The sequence below is a fragment of the Myotis davidii genome, unplaced genomic scaffold, assembly GCF_000327345.1.
Source record: "Myotis davidii unplaced genomic scaffold, ASM32734v1 scaffold59, whole genome shotgun sequence".
NCBI lineage: Eukaryota > Metazoa > Chordata > Mammalia > Chiroptera > Vespertilionidae > Myotis > Myotis davidii.
In genome coordinates this window covers 645611-662932 of record NW_006293001.1, presented here as the reverse complement: position 1 = coordinate 662932, position 17322 = coordinate 645611, and the positions used below count along the sequence as shown (strand labels likewise).

The 17322-nt window shown below is 36.1% G+C and overlaps 1 protein-coding gene across 15 annotated transcripts in view; it reads left to right on the top strand.

The window, feature by feature from the left end:
* BAZ2B (bromodomain adjacent to zinc finger domain 2B) overlaps nt 1-17322 on the top strand; it is a 319669-nt gene that overhangs the window by 275287 nt on the left and 27060 nt on the right. For all 15 annotated transcript variants that reach the window (XM_015565731.1, XM_006766465.2, XM_015565735.1 and 12 more), the window contains 6 exons: nt 3307-3561; nt 4512-4726; nt 5519-5593; nt 6424-6667; nt 13505-13567; nt 14648-14792. In XM_015565731.1, coding sequence (XP_015421217.1) covers nt 3307-3561; nt 4512-4726; nt 5519-5593; nt 6424-6667; nt 13505-13567; nt 14648-14792 — 997 coding nt within the window. The remainder of the gene's footprint in view (nt 1-3306; nt 3562-4511; nt 4727-5518; nt 5594-6423; nt 6668-13504; nt 13568-14647; nt 14793-17322) is intronic.

Here is a 17322-nt window from a genome sequence, read left to right as displayed (position 1 = left end):
CTGCCTCCTGCACACACCCTACTGGGGACTGAGTCTACAACCCCAGGCATGTGCCCAGACCAGGAATCAAACTGTGACCACCTGGTTCATAGGTCAATGCTCAACTACTGAGCCTTTCGTTTTTAACTAGAGCCGTGGGATTTCAAGTATAAGTTAGTCTGCCTCTCCTGGATGAGCACCAGTAAACCTCTCTGTAGCTGTGTGCTGATTATGGCTGTTCTCAATGTATAAGTGAAGTGCTGCAAACCTTTTTAATTTAAGTAGAAATGCTGCAGAAATCTACAAAGAGGGATTGTAAGAGTTGATAGGATTTCTGTGTTTCTATTTGGTATTCAGGCATTTAGGTAAGAAAGATCTAACTTCTCCCCACATCCCATAGATCCTTAAATTAGGATTTCTAATCTACTAGAGGCCTGGTGCACGGATTCATGCACATTGAAAGGAAATTAATTAGAAGGTGGTCGGTGGGGCAGGACTGGGTGAGATGGGCTGGACACACCCTGGAGCCAACCTCCCGCGGTCCCTCTCTGGCTGGCCGCAGCTGGGGCGGCTCCAGGGCTCAAAGGGTGTCTGTGGAGTGAGCGGGGGTCCCTCAGCCTGGCCTGCAGGGATCAGGCCGAAACCGGCAGTCCGACATCCTCTGAGGGGTCCTGGAGTGCGAGAGGGCACTCTGAAAAGTTGTGTCACTTGGCAGCTCCTGCATTGAGCATCTGCCCCCTGGTGGTTAGTGCACGTCATACCTACCAGCCGGTCAGCCAGTTGGCCGGTCACAGCCTTTTATATATATATATATAGATAACTTCCTTCAATGCTTTAGTTATGATAGCTAACTTATAGTGAGTATGTTTACTACATGCTGGGCATTGTGCTAAGTGCTTTCTATGAATTCACACCACAATCCTATGGAGCCGCTATTTATGCCCATTTATAGATGAAAAAAGTTAGATACAAAGAGGTTAAGGAACTTTCCCAAGATTACACAGCTCATAGATGGCAACTTGAATTCAAGCCCCAGTTTGTTCAGCTCCAGAGTCCATATTATTTATCATCTTGAAAGCCCGGAAAGACATCCAACCAAAGTACCTCATGTGTGTCTTCTCTCCCATCTTGTAATGTTGCTAAAGTACACAAAAGGAGAAATTTAGAAAGAGCAAAATAATCTTGGTTACTGGCATGATTATACACACTTAAGAGTAGAAATCAATTATGTTTGACTATGGATAAAAAGATGGTATTTCTATATAATTATATCAATACTGCATATCATCTCTTTTAACACTGTCTCAGTAATATATTATTACTAGAGGCCCGATGCATGAAATTCATGCAAGGGGCTCAGCCCTCGCAGCCACCATGGCTTGCCTCAGCCCTCCCAGCCCCGGTGTCATCCAGAAGGACATCCAGAAGGTCATTTGGCTGTCTGGTCCAATTAGCATATTACTCTTTTATTATTATAGATATTTGATCAATAGCATCTATATTATATGCCATATTTATCTGATATACAAATAATGATTGTCTCTTTTCTGAAATGCTTAAAGCAAATGTTTAATACTGGGTAATTTAACTTTATTAATATTCTGTTTAGTTACTTAGAATAAATAGTTTTAAATAAACTGAAAGTAAATATACTAATTTTAGTCCATTGAATGTATAAAATTTCCTAAGCACAAAGTGAGTTATATAGGTTTGTTAACACATTTAATAAGCTCAGAGTGAACAATTGTTTTGATCCTAAATGAGTTTTATTTTCTTGCACCTTTTTACTTAAATCCATATGCACAATATCAAATATATAAGTCCACTTTAAACTTAACTTCATTAGCTTTGTTATATACATTTTTAGAACCATATAGATATGTGTATGTCTGAGATAGTTTAGGATAAAAGAAAACTCGGAATTGAATGGTCTTCAGATGGAATAAAAGATATGTATAGTATCAGTCAGTTCTGTGTTTTCACACAATATTAGTAGAAAAAGTCTTTAGATAGTTATTTAAGTATGTGTAGGGTGGAGGAACACTTTTGAACAAGCACCAATGTAGATAAATAGAAACACAAGTCACTTTTTTCCCCAATCAAATTTTAAAGTATTGTTATTATATCCAATTCATGGGCAAAAATGTTTTTAATTTAGACTACCTATACATTTTTAAATGTGCATGATGACTGGTACCATATTTAGTCATTAAAATGTTAATATGTGAGCATACTTGAGAAGTAGCAGAAGGGGCAGGTTTCCAATTTTAGTACTGAAACTCGATACAGTATTAATATTTCACTACATACAGGAAACCTAAAGACTTGGTTGCAGTATAAAGCAGTTCTTGATAGGGTCATGGGCTTTGGTCATGTGGACATAATAATTTATCACCACTTATTAGCCAAAGATGTTACCAGTCTTTCCACCCATACAACCCACAGATACACACTGTTCATGTGACTTTTAAATCAGTTGCCATCATTAGAATAAATCAATGCATGTGCCCTACTGAGTATGTCCTTGGTATTTTTGAAATATTTATTTTTTTACATTAAGTTTATTTGGGTGACATGGGTTTCAGGTGTACAATTTTATAATACATCATAAATATATTGTATTGTATTGTATGTTTACCACCCCAATTCATCTCCTCCCAGCACCATTTATCTCCCCTATACCCTTTTTGACTTTTTTCCACCCCATCTCCCCTCTCTCTCTCTCTTTTTATGTTAATTCTCACCTAAGGATATTTTCCCATTGATTTTTTTTTAAAGAGAGTGGAAGGGAGGGGGAGAGACAGAGAGAGAGAGAAACATAGATGTGAGGGAGACATGTTGATTGGTTGCCTCCCACACATGCCAGAGCCAGGGCCGGGTACGTGCCCTTGACCAGAATCAAACCTAGGATACTTCAGTCCTGGGGCCAAGGCTCTATCCACTGAGCCAAACTGGCTAGGCCCCCCCCCCCACTTAATCACCATGATGTTTTCTATGTATATGGAAATGTTCATTTCTTAATGTTGTCTAAATTTTGATCCAGTTATATAACCCATGTTTTGTCAGTATGTAAGTTAATTAAGAATTTGTGTTCCCTTTTGCAGAGATGTAAATTTATATTGTATTCAGCCGAAATGTATTGATGTTTACTTGAATTCAGCATCCTAGGCTTAGTACCCTGGGGTTGCAGCAATGCGCCCGGGGAACTGACAATCCAGAGGGAAACCACGGGAGCAATGCAAGAGAAAGAGAGAAAGCACCTTACTTTATTTCAGAAGGTAGCAAATCATGGCTTTTAAAATCTATTTTCTTTTACTTTCTTTTAAGCCTTTGCCAGAGTTACCTCGTATTCCAGGACTTGTTCTCTCTGGAAGTACATTTTCAGACTGTCTCATGGTGGTGCAGTTCTTACGAAACTTTGGTAAAGTTTTGGGCTTTGATGTGAATATCGATGTTCCAAACCTGAGTGTTCTTCAAGAGGGATTGCTAAATATAGGGGACAGCATGGGTGAAGTACAAGACTTGCTTGTGAGGCTCCTCTCAGCTGCTGTATGTGATCCAGGTCTAATTACGGGATACAAGGTAAAAGAATAAAACAAAATATAAAAGTTTTTTTTAAAAAATTTGTACTATCAGTGCATTGATAGCTGCCTGTAGCATATTAGCAGATGATTGTATAGACTGATCCAATTATTTTTTTACGTATCGTTAAATGTAGAATTGCTTCAGGTTACAATTGGTTTCTTAAAGCCTAAGAAATGGAGATCATTCCCAAGTCACTCTTTTTTCCTCTAACTTTCCACAAAAAACAAATTGACTTAAGGAAAGTCATATTCAGCAAAACAGAACTCATAATTCATAAAGCAATTAGGACTCATGTGCACCCACTGAAGTTATACTGTGTTTTCTCTCTGAATCACTGTGAGTAACTGAGGCTAATCAAGGCACCTACAGTCCAGCATGTTAAGACTATGTACTGCTCAGTGGATGATACTCAATTAAATTCAGTTATCTTAATTCCAATTAAGACACAAATTTCAGTCAGCTTTGCTATAAGTAATATCGTAGAGAGAGAAGCTTCCAGATGCATCTGTTATATTTTCCTTCATATTTCCTTCATATTTTCCAATCACTAAATATACCAGGCAATAAAACCCATGATTCCATAGAGCCAGCCAACATAATAATAGTGCTTTTGAACCTCCAATCTCTCCATTCCCTGAATATACATAAAGCCTGGAAAAGTTTGGAATAGTTCCTGTGGTTCAAAGAAGGTGTGATAGGCAATTTCTACCCATGAGTTTATAAACTCTTCTCCCCACCTGACTTTTAACCATGAGTTTAAAGGAGGAATAGAAATATTACAAGTACTTGAATCATTTCTTGCATATTTTTTATCTTTACTTCGTCAAAAATATGAATAAAGCTGTTGTCATTAATGTCTATTATTTAGTACCAACGTTTAAAAATTATATTGTTTTATGTGATGAATGGTTATGACCAATACTGATAAAAATGTCAACATTTTATAGGCCAAAACAGCTCTCGGAGAACATTTGCTGAATGTTGGTGTGAATCGAGACAATGTTTCCGAGATTTTGCAGATTTTTATGGAAGCCCACTGTGGACAGACTGAGCTCACGGAGAGCCTGAAGACCAAAGCCTTCCAGGCTCACACGCCAGCACAGAAAGCCTCAGCCCTGGCTTTCCTGATCAATGAGCTGGCGTGCAGCAAGAGTGTAGTTAGGTAAGCATGTGCCCAGGCTTTTCAGGTGATTCTGTGCTGTTTTGAATTTGTCTTATCACAAAGTAATGCAGGTTGCTTAGAGAAAATTTCAAAGTTATAGACTAGCACAAACAAAAAAATTAAAATTACACTGAACCCCACCTCCCCATTCAGAGGTAACTAATAATAAATTTTAATGTATTCTTTTGTAGTCTATTGAAAAAATTTGTTCATTTAATAATTGTTATTTATATACTGAAATGCAAAAATATTCCCTTTTGCTGTGGTCCCAGAATCCAGCACTATTGGAAGAATCCAGGATTTTCATTTTCTTCACATCTTGTGATGCTAGATGACAAGATTTCTTAGCATTCATTCAGAGAATTATTCAGCTACTCATTATTTTATCATGTTCTATGCATCCATAATAGTATTAGTTTATTGATGTATTAATTTGTACTTTAAAAAGTATTTAACTTCATCAAAGTAAGTCCTCCAGTCTAGTATTTCAAAATTTGGTGACCAAATCCATGTTAATCTCGTTCTTGCTATTCATGATTTTACAGATTTTAATTATGTTACTTTCTGTTATTTACCTTTTTAGGAAAAGGATCAATCCAAATATTTCAGAGTCATGCATTTCTATTATTGGTAGACATTTAAAGTTTCCTGTACATCTCTTAGCTATGATACTGAATTAATGTGGTTTTTCATTTATGGTTACTTATTGGTAATCATTACAATTTGCTTGCCATATTAATGTATTACATAATGGATTATTTGATGTTTTATAATAAATTTTTGCATTGACAGTGAAATTGACAAGAACATTGATTATATGTCAAACCTGAGGAGAGATAAATGGATGGTGGAAGGTAAACTCCGCAAGTAAGTTATTTTTTATTAAAATTAATATACTTCTTTCCCTTTGTACAAGTTTCCCAGAAAAACATATGAATTGCAAAGATAGCATATAAACTTTATTTTGTCTAAGAATTAGAAAAGGTAAAGCTTAAAATTATGATGAGTTATGAAATTAATAAAACTCAGAGCCAGAATTTGCAATGGACAAAAGACATAATCAGATTTATTGAGTTCAGATACTTCAAACTTAGAAGAAAGTCCATTTGTCTTTTTTCTTTCAAAGAAGCCAAGCCGTCACATTTCCTAAGGTTGTTGTTGCTATCAGGTTACTTTTGTCACAAATAGAATCTGTTTGGAGCTACCACCTTTTTCTTCATTGCTTTCTAGTTAAATTTGCTCTTATAGAGAGAGCCTATCATATCCAAATATATTCAGAATTGAGACTTAATTAGCTTCATTCCAGGAAATATGCTGAAATTATTCAACCTCTATGTTAAAAGGGTAGTTTTTTTGTGGTAATTTGAATTGAAATTTATTCAGTCTGATAATATGGAATGGGGAATTGTCACTTGGCCACTGTTGGAGTTAGTCTTTTCAGCTTTCTAACTTTTATTTTTTTAAATGTGTCTAGTTCTAAAGAAATACCTAGAATAATTCTTGAAAGTTAATATATTTTATAATTTCTGGAAACATATTTTTAAATTTCTTTAATTCTAATTTTTATTGTCATTGATTTGTTGCTTGCTGTGAGAAAAATACCATTAGATATTTTTGCTTAAAACTCACATTATGCTCTTTTAAACGTATAGAAAGAAGGCTTTTCTTTCAAATCATCTTTTTTTTAATATTAAAAGGCTCAGAATCATTCATGCTAAAAAAACAGGCAAAAGAGACACTGCAGGTGGGATTGATCTTGGAGAAGAACAGCATCCATTAGGGACACCCACTCCAGGAAGAAAGCGAAGAAGGAAGGGAGGAGACAGTGACTATGACGATGATGATGACGATGATAGTGATGACCAAGCCGATGAAGATGAGGAGGATGAAGAAGATAAAGAAGACAAAAAAGGAAAGAAGACTGATACCTGTGAAGATGAGGTAATCAAATTTAGTTGATTCTAATATTTAACTAAGACTGCATAACACTGAAAAATAACAGAATTTGGGGTCAAGTAGATTTGCGTTTTAATTCCATTTTGACATTTATTTACCTCAGTTTTTTCATCTGAAAACTGAGTATTACAATATTCACCATAAAGTTTTTTGTGATGGGTAAGTAAATATTGAATAGAATGCCTGCAGATAGCAGGCACGTACATTGAATAAAAGAAGTTAAGTTTTTCTATTTATACAATGACTTCACAGTTCTTCAAAGAACTATGCTGATTCTTAATTTTAGGTTCTCTCATTCTGTTGACATGCTATCTTATATTTATACAATGTTTCATGTCTTAAAAGTGTTGTCAGATTTTGTGAAACTGGTATGTCTCAAACACCAGTTTATTATGCATTGCCTAGCTTTAGGCACTTTTGATTAAAGATGCATAAGGCACTAAAACTCCCCTCAATTTACAGTCTCACTGAGAAAGATTTGCAATATGAAACTGTAATGTGTTAACTACTTTGATAGCGATATTTACAGTGTGCTAGGCAGATACAAAGGAAAGGCATTTAACCTTTCTGAGGAATAAATCCTCACAAAGGATTTCTGGACCCATTAGCTGAGGCTACAAGCTGGGCTGAATGTTAACCTGGAAGGAATACAAGGAAAAGTTTTCCAAGCAGAGAGAATAGCATGAGCAGGGCACAGAAGCCTGAAACTATAGTCTTTTAAGGGACTTACTTACAGGTGCTTCAGGGTTACTAAAGAGCCTCATATGCACCAACTACAACTAGGACTTCTTAATTTTTGGTGACAGGAAGCTAATGGAGGGTTTTAAGTCAGTTTTGATTTTTAAGTGGCTCACGGTGTAGTTCTGTGGATGATAGAAATAGATTTGGGTAGGGCAAGATCAGAGATGTGAAGATCAGTCGATAGACATTACAATAGTTTAGTTGAGTTGTGAGGGGTCTGAAACTAGATCAGTGGTAGTTGGGATGAAGAAGGAGAGAAGGACTCAATAAATATTTAGGAGGATGGATGAATAATATTTGAGGATGGACAGTGTAGATTGAAGGAGAGGCAGGATTGATTCCCAACTATGTGGCATGGGAGACTGCATGCTATGATTGCCTTTGAGAGAGAGAGAGAGAAGGTGGGGGAGAGAGAGAGAGAGAGAGAGAGAGAGAGAGAGAGATCAGGAGGAGCAGAGTAAATAGATGATTGGGGATGAGGGGAAGACAGGTCATTGAAGACAGGAAGTGATGGTAGGCTTATCTTAGACATGTTGAGTTTGAGATGCCTATGCAAAAGTTCAGCGTCAGTTGGATTTAAGAACCTGAAGGCTGAAGAATCCAGTCTTGAAAATATGGTTCTGGAAGTTATTAGCACACAGACAATAGGTTAAAATCATGAGGTGGATAAGTTTGCACAAGGGAATTGCTTTATTGAATAGAGTAGTGGACTGAAGTTAGAACCCTAGGAAGAGCCCAAAAGGCTTACTGTTGAAAATGGGAGATTTCTATAGGCGGTCAGGGGCCCCAAGTCCACTTCCAGAGTTAGTGACTCACAGAACTCAGCTTCTAGTCATGCTCTGGCTATGAATTATTATAGCAAAAGGAAATAAAGCAAAACCAGCAGAGAGAAAAGGCATGTGAGTCAAAGGTCAGAAGAAGCCAGGCCTAAGCTGCCACAAGTCTTTTCCCAGTAAAATCATACAGCAGTTTTCCCAGGCATGACTTGTGACACGTGTGATGTGTTGTGTACTGGTGTAGCTCATCAGAGGCTCAGTGCCCAGAGTTTTTTGCTGGGGACTGGCCACAAAGGTACCCTCCATGTAGCCTGTGCCAAAATTCCAGGCTCCCAGTAGAAAAGCAGTGTAAATCACATTATTAGCACAGTTTAGGTCTAGTAAGCCGATTTTATAAGTTAGGGTCAGGGAACCCTCAAACCCAAGTTCCCAGACACCAGCTAAGTGCCAACCTTGTAAGCAGGCCTTTCAAAGGGTAGTAGTCAGGTCTGCAGTGTTGACTTTTTTCTGTTATTACTTGTAGTAATAACAAAAATCAAGAAAATTGAACATTTAAAAAATGAGGGTGCAATAAACAGACAATAAGGCATCAGGAGATGTAAATTTTTGCTGGATTTGGCAACATACTGGGAGAGGTCAGCACAGTTTCATTAGAGGGGTGAGAGCAGAAGCCAGGCTAGGATTGATTGAGAACAATAACTAGAAAGTGAGAAAGCAAAGGCGACTATTTCAAGCATTGTGCCTCAGAGGAAAGGGTAGTCCCTAGAGCAGCGGTTCTCAACCTGTGGGTCGTGACTCCTTTGGGGATCGAACAACCCTTTCACAGGGTTGCCTAAGACCATCGGAAAACACATATATAATTACATATTATTTTTGTGATTAATCACTATGCTTTAATTATGTTCAATTTGTAATGAAAATACATCCTGCATATCAGATACTTACATTACGATTCATAACAGTAGCAATATTACAGTTATAAAGTAGCAACAAAAATAATTTTATGGTTGGGGGTCACCACAACATGAGGAACTGTATTAAAGGGTCATGGCATTAGGAATGTTGAGAACCACTGTCTTAGAGGGAGACAAAGACCAAGGATTTTTCAGATGTAGAAAGACTTGAGATGAATTTTAGTTGAAGGGAAAGAATCAATAAAATGAGAGTGGGGTTGAAGATTAAAGATATGAAGAGAATAATTAATGGTATAAGGTTCCTAATGACATTGGAAGGTATCCTATATAATAAAAGGGTAATGTGCAAATCGACTGAACTGCAGTACGACTGTTCACTATGACCTGCACTGAGCAGGCAGGCAGGCAAGCAGTTAGGGCCAATCAGGTAGGCAGGCAGAGAGGTTAGGGGGGGATCAGGCAGGCAGGCAGAGCGGTTAGGGGCGATCAGGCAGGCAGACAGAGCAGTTAGGAGTGATCAGGCAGGTAGGCAGGCAGGTGAGCAGTTACGGTTGATCAGGCAGGCGAGTGGTTAGGAGCCAGTGGTCCTGGATTGTGAGAGGGATGTCCGACTGCCCTTTCGGCCTTGAACATCCTCCATGGGGTCCCAGATTGCGAGAGTGCACAGGCCGGGCTGAGGGACACTCTCCCACCCCCCCACATGAATTTTGTGCACCATGCCTTTAGTTCAATCATGGTAAAGGGGCTAGCTATGAAGAGTAGGCTAAATGGAAGTAGACAAGGCTATAGAGGTAGGTGTTTGTGTGTCTGTGTGAGTTTTAAGGGAAGCTACCATTAACCACAGAAATGGACATGGGGAAAATAGAGAGATAAAAGCTGAAGTTCACCTTTTACCCTAAAAGAATTCTAGGACTACAGAATGATACTCAAAAAACTATACAGCCAACCATTCTTTCTGCACTCAATGCCAGGAGTATTCAGCTAAGGAATTCCAGAAACAACTCCTGTGCTTTCTTGTATCAACTCAGTACTGTTATAAAGAAAGAAGGCCTAGAGGGATAACTTTATTGATAGAAAATTTGAAAATATCTAACCAAGACACTGATAAATTACTGAATCAAATTTTTTTACTTAATCCAGATAATAATGTAGAGGTACTTATAAATAAGATCATGTGCTACTCACTTCTCTTAAGTAAAAATAGCATACATGTAAAATGTTTTCAGAAATTCCTCTCTAATGTTATATTTTAAACCAGAATGATAAAAATCACTTGAGTGAGCCTTAAACAATCTGAAAAGGAGACTACATTGAGATTTCGTGCCAAAATTATTTCATAATGTTTTACTTTTGAAACTACTTGATCATATAATTTTGTGCTGTGGAAAATAATGTGAAGTGTATATAATTTGGGTATTAGAATTGTAATTACCCAAACAAAAGATGCCATTTATAACCAATCTACTTCATTTGGCAGGTGGAGTTGTTTCCATAGCAGGCATTAAACATTTCTGATCAGTATTAATCAGCTTTTCACAGAATTGGCATCCCTTTACAGCTCTTACTATTACAAATTATTTTAAAGTGTTGACTCATAAATTGACAAACCTGTATTGAGATTTCAATGTATTTTACTGGGTAATTATCCCACTAAACTAGAATTCATTTACAGAAATTATCTGTTTTGCCTGGCTTCTTTTTTCCACATGGAGAATTAACAAACCACACATCTTTTTCTTTAAGGGAGATAAAGACTATTAAAAATTGTTATTAATTATTTTAAAATGATTAATTTTTCTTAGACCAGACATGTCACTTAATATAGTATTTTGTTTTTTTATGTGTTTAATTATAGAGTTCAATTGTAGGATTTCATTGATGACATCTTAGCAAATCTATATATTGTTACTAATTTGAGAAAACAGTTTAAAAACTAAAAATGAACAAATATTTTAGGATCTAAGAAGCCAAATTAGCTAAGTTAAATGAATTGAGAGTTAATCTTTATAATGAAGAACTGGTAGCCCCTTATTAATTTCCTAATAAAATAAAATTTTAGCCCTAGCCAGTTTGTCTCAGTGGATAGAGGGTTCTGGGTTCAGTTCTGGTCAAGGGCACGTACTTTGGTTGCAGGCTCCATCCCCAGTCCCAGCCAATCAATGTGTCTCTCTCACATCAATGTTTTTCTCTCTCTCTGTCTTTCCCCCTCCCTTTGACTCTAAAAATCAATGGAAAAATATCCTTGGGTGAGGATTAACAAAACAAAAATAAAAGTTTAACTGTTTAATAAACTTGATTGATAAGATAGGCACATTATTCCTCCAAAAGTATGTTTGGCCTCTTGATTAAAGTATGGGTAGAGTGTTTGTTGTTATACTTCTTAAAAAAGTAATTGCAGGTAAGCTTTCCACTGAGAGTCATGTGATCTCTTTCAGTTAAAAGATACTGCCCTTGACTAAGTCAAAGCCCTTTGTCTCAAAGATGAGTCCCTCTTCTCCTCACTCTTTATTCCTTCAATACATGGAATCTTTCCCTTATACTTAGATTTGTGTTGAAACCTATGTGAGCTTTAAGCTCACAAGTGGGCAAGTAAGAGTTTATGCAGACAATTAAATTCTAACACATTCGGGCATATAATGTTTGGGAAACGATGGAGAACCACAGCTAGAATTTATTCTGTGTTCTTAGTTTGTTGTTTTTTCTCTCTGATCTTTCAAATTCCTTCATATCTCTTAAAATTGTAAAGACTGTTAGCCAAACTCCATTAAATAAAACTTTAGTAGACATTTTGCTTCTTTTACATCATAGGAAGATTCTTAGAAATGGCAGTTAGTTAATTTGGCTGGTACCTAGCAACGTCGATGTACTATTTCACATTATTTGTAGATTGACTTATATTTTTACATAAGCAAATTATTAAATATTTATCACTTTACAATCATATAGATATAAAAATATATATTTGAGATTCAAGGGTCATTGAGCTTATTATCTTTTCAGCTTTCTTTTAATCTCCAATAGATATTATGTTACTATTAGCACAAATAATATGCCTAAATGCCTTTGTAACTTGGCTCCCTAAATCTGGGTAAGGAAGGGTAAGTGATAGGTAATGGTGATACTATTGAGGTTTTCCTTTCACTTCCTTTTGTTGAGGAGCTAATCCTATTGATTTAGAAATATCTGTTCATTATAAGTTGGTGGCTGTGTGGCTTTTGTAAAATGCTTATTGAAATTGAACATCAAAAATAAGTTCTTATTTTTTTAAAACCTAAGAAGTTTCTGCATCTTCTCATTAAAGCATAATTTTGAGAGAAAAATTTTACATATTATGTGTCAGCAACCCTGCTTATTGATTTCAGATCTGTTCTTATTAATCCTCACAAAAATATCATGTTACAGATAATGTTATCACCAATTTACAGTTAAGGAAACAGTCTTAGAAGAGTATTCTAGAATGAAAATTTCATTTAATCACATGTAAACTTTCCACTTATTAAATCAGTACTATATATAAAGTAGGGATTATTTTTTCTTTAAAACGTTCAATGTGTTGATAATATAACTTAACCTTCTTTGCTCTAAAAATGACTCAGTTTATATCAGTATTTTTGCAGCCTCCCAGATTTAAACCCTTAGCATCATACTTTGCTCCTTCCTTCATCTCCCTCACCCTTCTCTGCTTCATATCTATCAGTTGCCAGGACTTAACAGTTCTAACTATGTAATATCTCTTACATCTGTTTTCTTTATTTCTTTTTCCTTAGTAAGGCCCACATCCTCTTTAGCCATTGCAGCAGTCTACTAACTAGACTTGCCAATTCTAGTCCTTTCCCTCTCCAGGCCATCTTACAACTATTACCATATTAATCTTTGAAAAGCATAGTTCTGGTGTTCAACATCCCTCAAAGGATCAGATCATTGTTCATTGCCAAGCATTAACAGCACTAGACAATTCACTTCTAAACTCATTTTTGCTATATCTCCCACCTTATCTTTCCATGTACCTTTCATGTCAAGATATGTCAAACTTTTTCTGGTATGCCCTGCCGTCTATCTCTGATTGATTATTCCTTACCATTCCACGTAGCCTCTTTTGGTATAGATTCCTAGTAAAAGTTGTCTCACCCTCCCTTGAACTTTGATTCCTAATCTCTACCTCTCTAAGGTTCTTATAGCTTCCTAATGGTGGGTGTTTTTTCCTTTTAGTGTAATGTTTTATGTCTCTCACCAGATTATTAGTTTATGGAAAGCAATAACTGATTCCTATTCATTCCCATAGCACCTATCCTATTACTTTGCAATAGGAGGCTTTCATTAAATATTTGCTGATTGACTGAATAAGTAAATCTTAAGATCAGGTATATGATACTGTATTTTGTTATGTATAGGATGAAGGTGACCAAGCAGCAAGTGTTGAAGAGCTAGAAAAACAGATTGAAAAACTGAGTAAAGTAAGTACTTTTAGATTATAGTTTTTATCTTTTTTGCAGTGTTTTAAAAAAATATGCCTTGTATGAGATTAGTTTTCTGGCTGCTATCAAACTTTTTATAAGTAATTAAAATGAGGAGGTCTAGAAACATTCTCAGCTAAACCTTAAAATCTAAATGCCAAGGTTAAAAGCATGCTTCTTAAGATGCGGCACTAACCTTAATCAGGGTTTATATTCTTCATTTAAATACAGAATCTACAAATGCCTGGTTTTATTTCTTGGAATTAATTACTTTTAAAATTCAGTCAAATTTTATGATGATAGTTTCAGCATCTTATGTTTTATTTTATATTAATGTATTTGAATTGAATTTATAAACTGTATATATTTTGTACTCTTATTAAAACTTGAATTTCAGTAGCATCAGTGAAGTTTTAGATCAACGTCTTGTAAAAAATGAGTTTTTAAAAAAATATATATTTCATTGATTTTTCACAGAGGGGAAGGGAGAGGGATAGAGAGTTTGAAACATCGAGAGACCCTTCAGTCCACAGGCCGACACTCTATCCACTGAGCCAAATCGGTCAGGGCTAAAAAATGAGTTTTTGAAAATATTATGAGATACCTGTATATCATTGTTAACTTCATCACAAATTTATCTCAAAATGTTGTCATATGCTGCTTAGCTTTACAACATGAGTATAAAAATAGGCAAATACAGATATGTTTGGTTACATACATGAGTATTAGTTGTTATACACTGTAATCAACAGAATTCAGCCGGTTTGCTTTGGCTCAAAAAAATACTTGATAACATTATCATCAGGTATAACGCATACTACTATAAGATATGTGATAAAATAAAACTTACCTTTTTAATCCGTGGCATCAAAGATATTCCAATTACCTTCAAAATAATATTGATCTTTATAAGTGTTACTGAAATTGAAGTCAGACAAGTAATATTTAGTTCTTTTGTTATCTTTTCCCAATAGTGAAATTTATCTGCTCTAAGGCATAATAAGTATAAAGTTACTTATATATTAATTTTTGAAGCACTTAACACCCATAAGCTTAATTACATGCATCATTTTTTAACAGCAACAAAGTCAGTACAGAAGGAAGCTCTTTGACGCTTCTCACTCTTTACGCTCCATGATGTTTGGCCAGGATCGATACAGACGCCGGTACTGGATTCTTCCCCAGTGTGGGGGGATTTTTGTAGAAGGCATGGAGAGTGGTGAAGGTAGGAATGGTTAAATCTATTACAAAATAATAATATAAGAAATCAAAATAATGTAAGAAATCAATACGCCTTCAACATATTTTTTGCTTCCAGAATCCAATTTGTGTTGTGAATAAACGTTGTAAAACTTTTATTCATATTCCTTTTGAACTTGTAATGCCCCTTTTATTCACAAATATTCCATCTCTGTTCATGATTTTTCTTATGATCCTCTTTCTGACATCAAACATAAACTATTCTTTTTCTTATTTAGTGGACAAAGATGTTTACCTCTATTGTCCTTTATAGCTGCTGCCCATTTCTCTTCCTTCCCATTGTCAAATTTTCTTGCTTGTGGTTTATTCTTTAACCTTTGCAGCAAGCATCCATCTGACAGTATCTCTGGAGGTAACTTACCCACATCTAATCATAATTCTCATTCATCTTGAGACCTTGTTCATGTTTGAAATTTGTGATTACCTCCTTTTCCATTAAACTTCTTCCTTTTAAAATTGGTTTTAGAGAGAGAGGAAGGGAAAGGGAAGGAGAGCATCATCAATGTGAGAGAGAAAATCAATTGGTTGCTTCCAGTACACGCCCTCACCAATGAGGTATCATCTCACACTTGTTAGAATGGCAATCATCAGGAAGACAATGAAATACCAAGTGTTGGGAGGTTATGGAGAAAAAGGAACCCTTGTGCACTGTTGGTGAGAATATAAACTGGTGCAGCCACTTTGAAGAACAATACAGAGTTAACTCAAAAGATAAAAATTGAACTGCCTTATGACCTAGAGATTCCACTTCTGGGCATTTATCCCAAGTAATCCAAAACACTAATTTGAAAAGATATTTGCACCTTCATGTTCATTGTAGTATTATTTATAATAGACAAGTGTTTATCTATGGATGAATGCGTAAAGGAATTATTATACATATTGCACAATGGAATACTATTCAGCCATAAGAAAAAATAAAGCTTGCCATTTGCAACAATGTGTATGGACCTCGAAGGCATTATGTTAAATAGAATAAATTGGAGAAAGACAAATAGCGAATGATCTGCCTTATATGTGGAATCTTTTTTAAAAAGCAAACTAACCACCCCCCAAAACAAAAAACAAACAAACAAAAAGTCATAGATAAGAGACTAGATTGATGGTTGCTGGGGAAGGAGCAGTGATGGGTAAACTGTTCTGGTGTGTGTGTGTGTGTGTGTGTGTGTGTGTGTGTTTAAATAAAACAATCTTATGCAGAACCCCAATATCTAACAGAAATAGCATTGTTCTTGTGGATGTATTTATAGAGCTCCTAGCCCTTCCCGATAGACCTCTATCCTATATACTTTCCAGGCCGGGGTGGCCCTAGAGGCACCTCTAAGAAAAGTTAGGACTTCGCAAATCAGAGAGTAAGGTCAGAGCCATTGAAGGTGTAAGCTCAAAGTGCCTAAAGGGCTCAAAAATAGGGGAATGTCATATAGCCTACTCAGTATTTTATCATAATGTTTGGCATACATGGTAATCTCTACCACTAGACTGTGAGCTCCTGAGGGCAGGTGAACTACATGAAAAGAATCCGGGAGCAAAGTAGACATTGGAATAGAGTGAAAGGGGATGGAGAAATGAGTTGTGAGACCATTCCAGTAGCCTACGTAAAAGGAGGGAGGCCCTGAACTCAGGCACAAACAAGGAGAGTGGGAAGACAGATATCCTGAAGGTAGAATTGCTGTAAGAAATTATTGAATATGATGTAAGAAAAATAGCATCAGAGCAGGATTGATGAATTAATTCTCAGTCGGAAAATTGTGATGTTTTAAACTGACTCAGAGGAATCAAGAGGAACAGTTTGTTTGGAATGAAATTAAAGTTTTAGTCTATGGGGGAAGTAGAATAACACTTAGAGGTAAAGCAAAAGGTTTTAGTGTAGAAATCTAATTTAAAATGGCAAAACTGTGAGTCACTTGACGGTGGAGAGCCTTGGTAAAGCTTAAGAGCCAATAAAGCAATGTCCAGGTGAGTGCCGTTACCTTAGCTGTAATAAGAATCATTCGAAACGCTAACAATGGAACAAAATCAAACTAAGTTATACCCCAGACCAATGAAATATTCTTCAGTTTGGCTAAGAGCCACATCATTGGCAGTCACTTGGGCATGTAATGTCAAAGTTATCTAGGACATCAACTTTTCCTTCACAATGTCTGTAGTCAGTCTTTTTGCAACACTACTGAAATCAAGTTCTTTATCAATGTGTCTGGATTATTGCAGCTGTCCTTGACTTCTTACAGCTCCCTCTTTTTATTATGTCTCTATTCTTAAACCATGAATGAGTCCCTCTCGCCTGTAAGATGATGTAATAAATCTCTATGTAACCTAGTATACAAGGCCCACTTATAGTGTGAGTGTACATCAAACATTTAGAACTCTTTGCAGTAAAGAGAGAATCAAAATTGCTCCTCTTGTAGGTGTAGCTAGCAAATGTCATCTGGAAAGCACGAGAATCTGGACATTTGAGTCCATACATTCATCTGTAATATGAACAAAATTTATCTCCT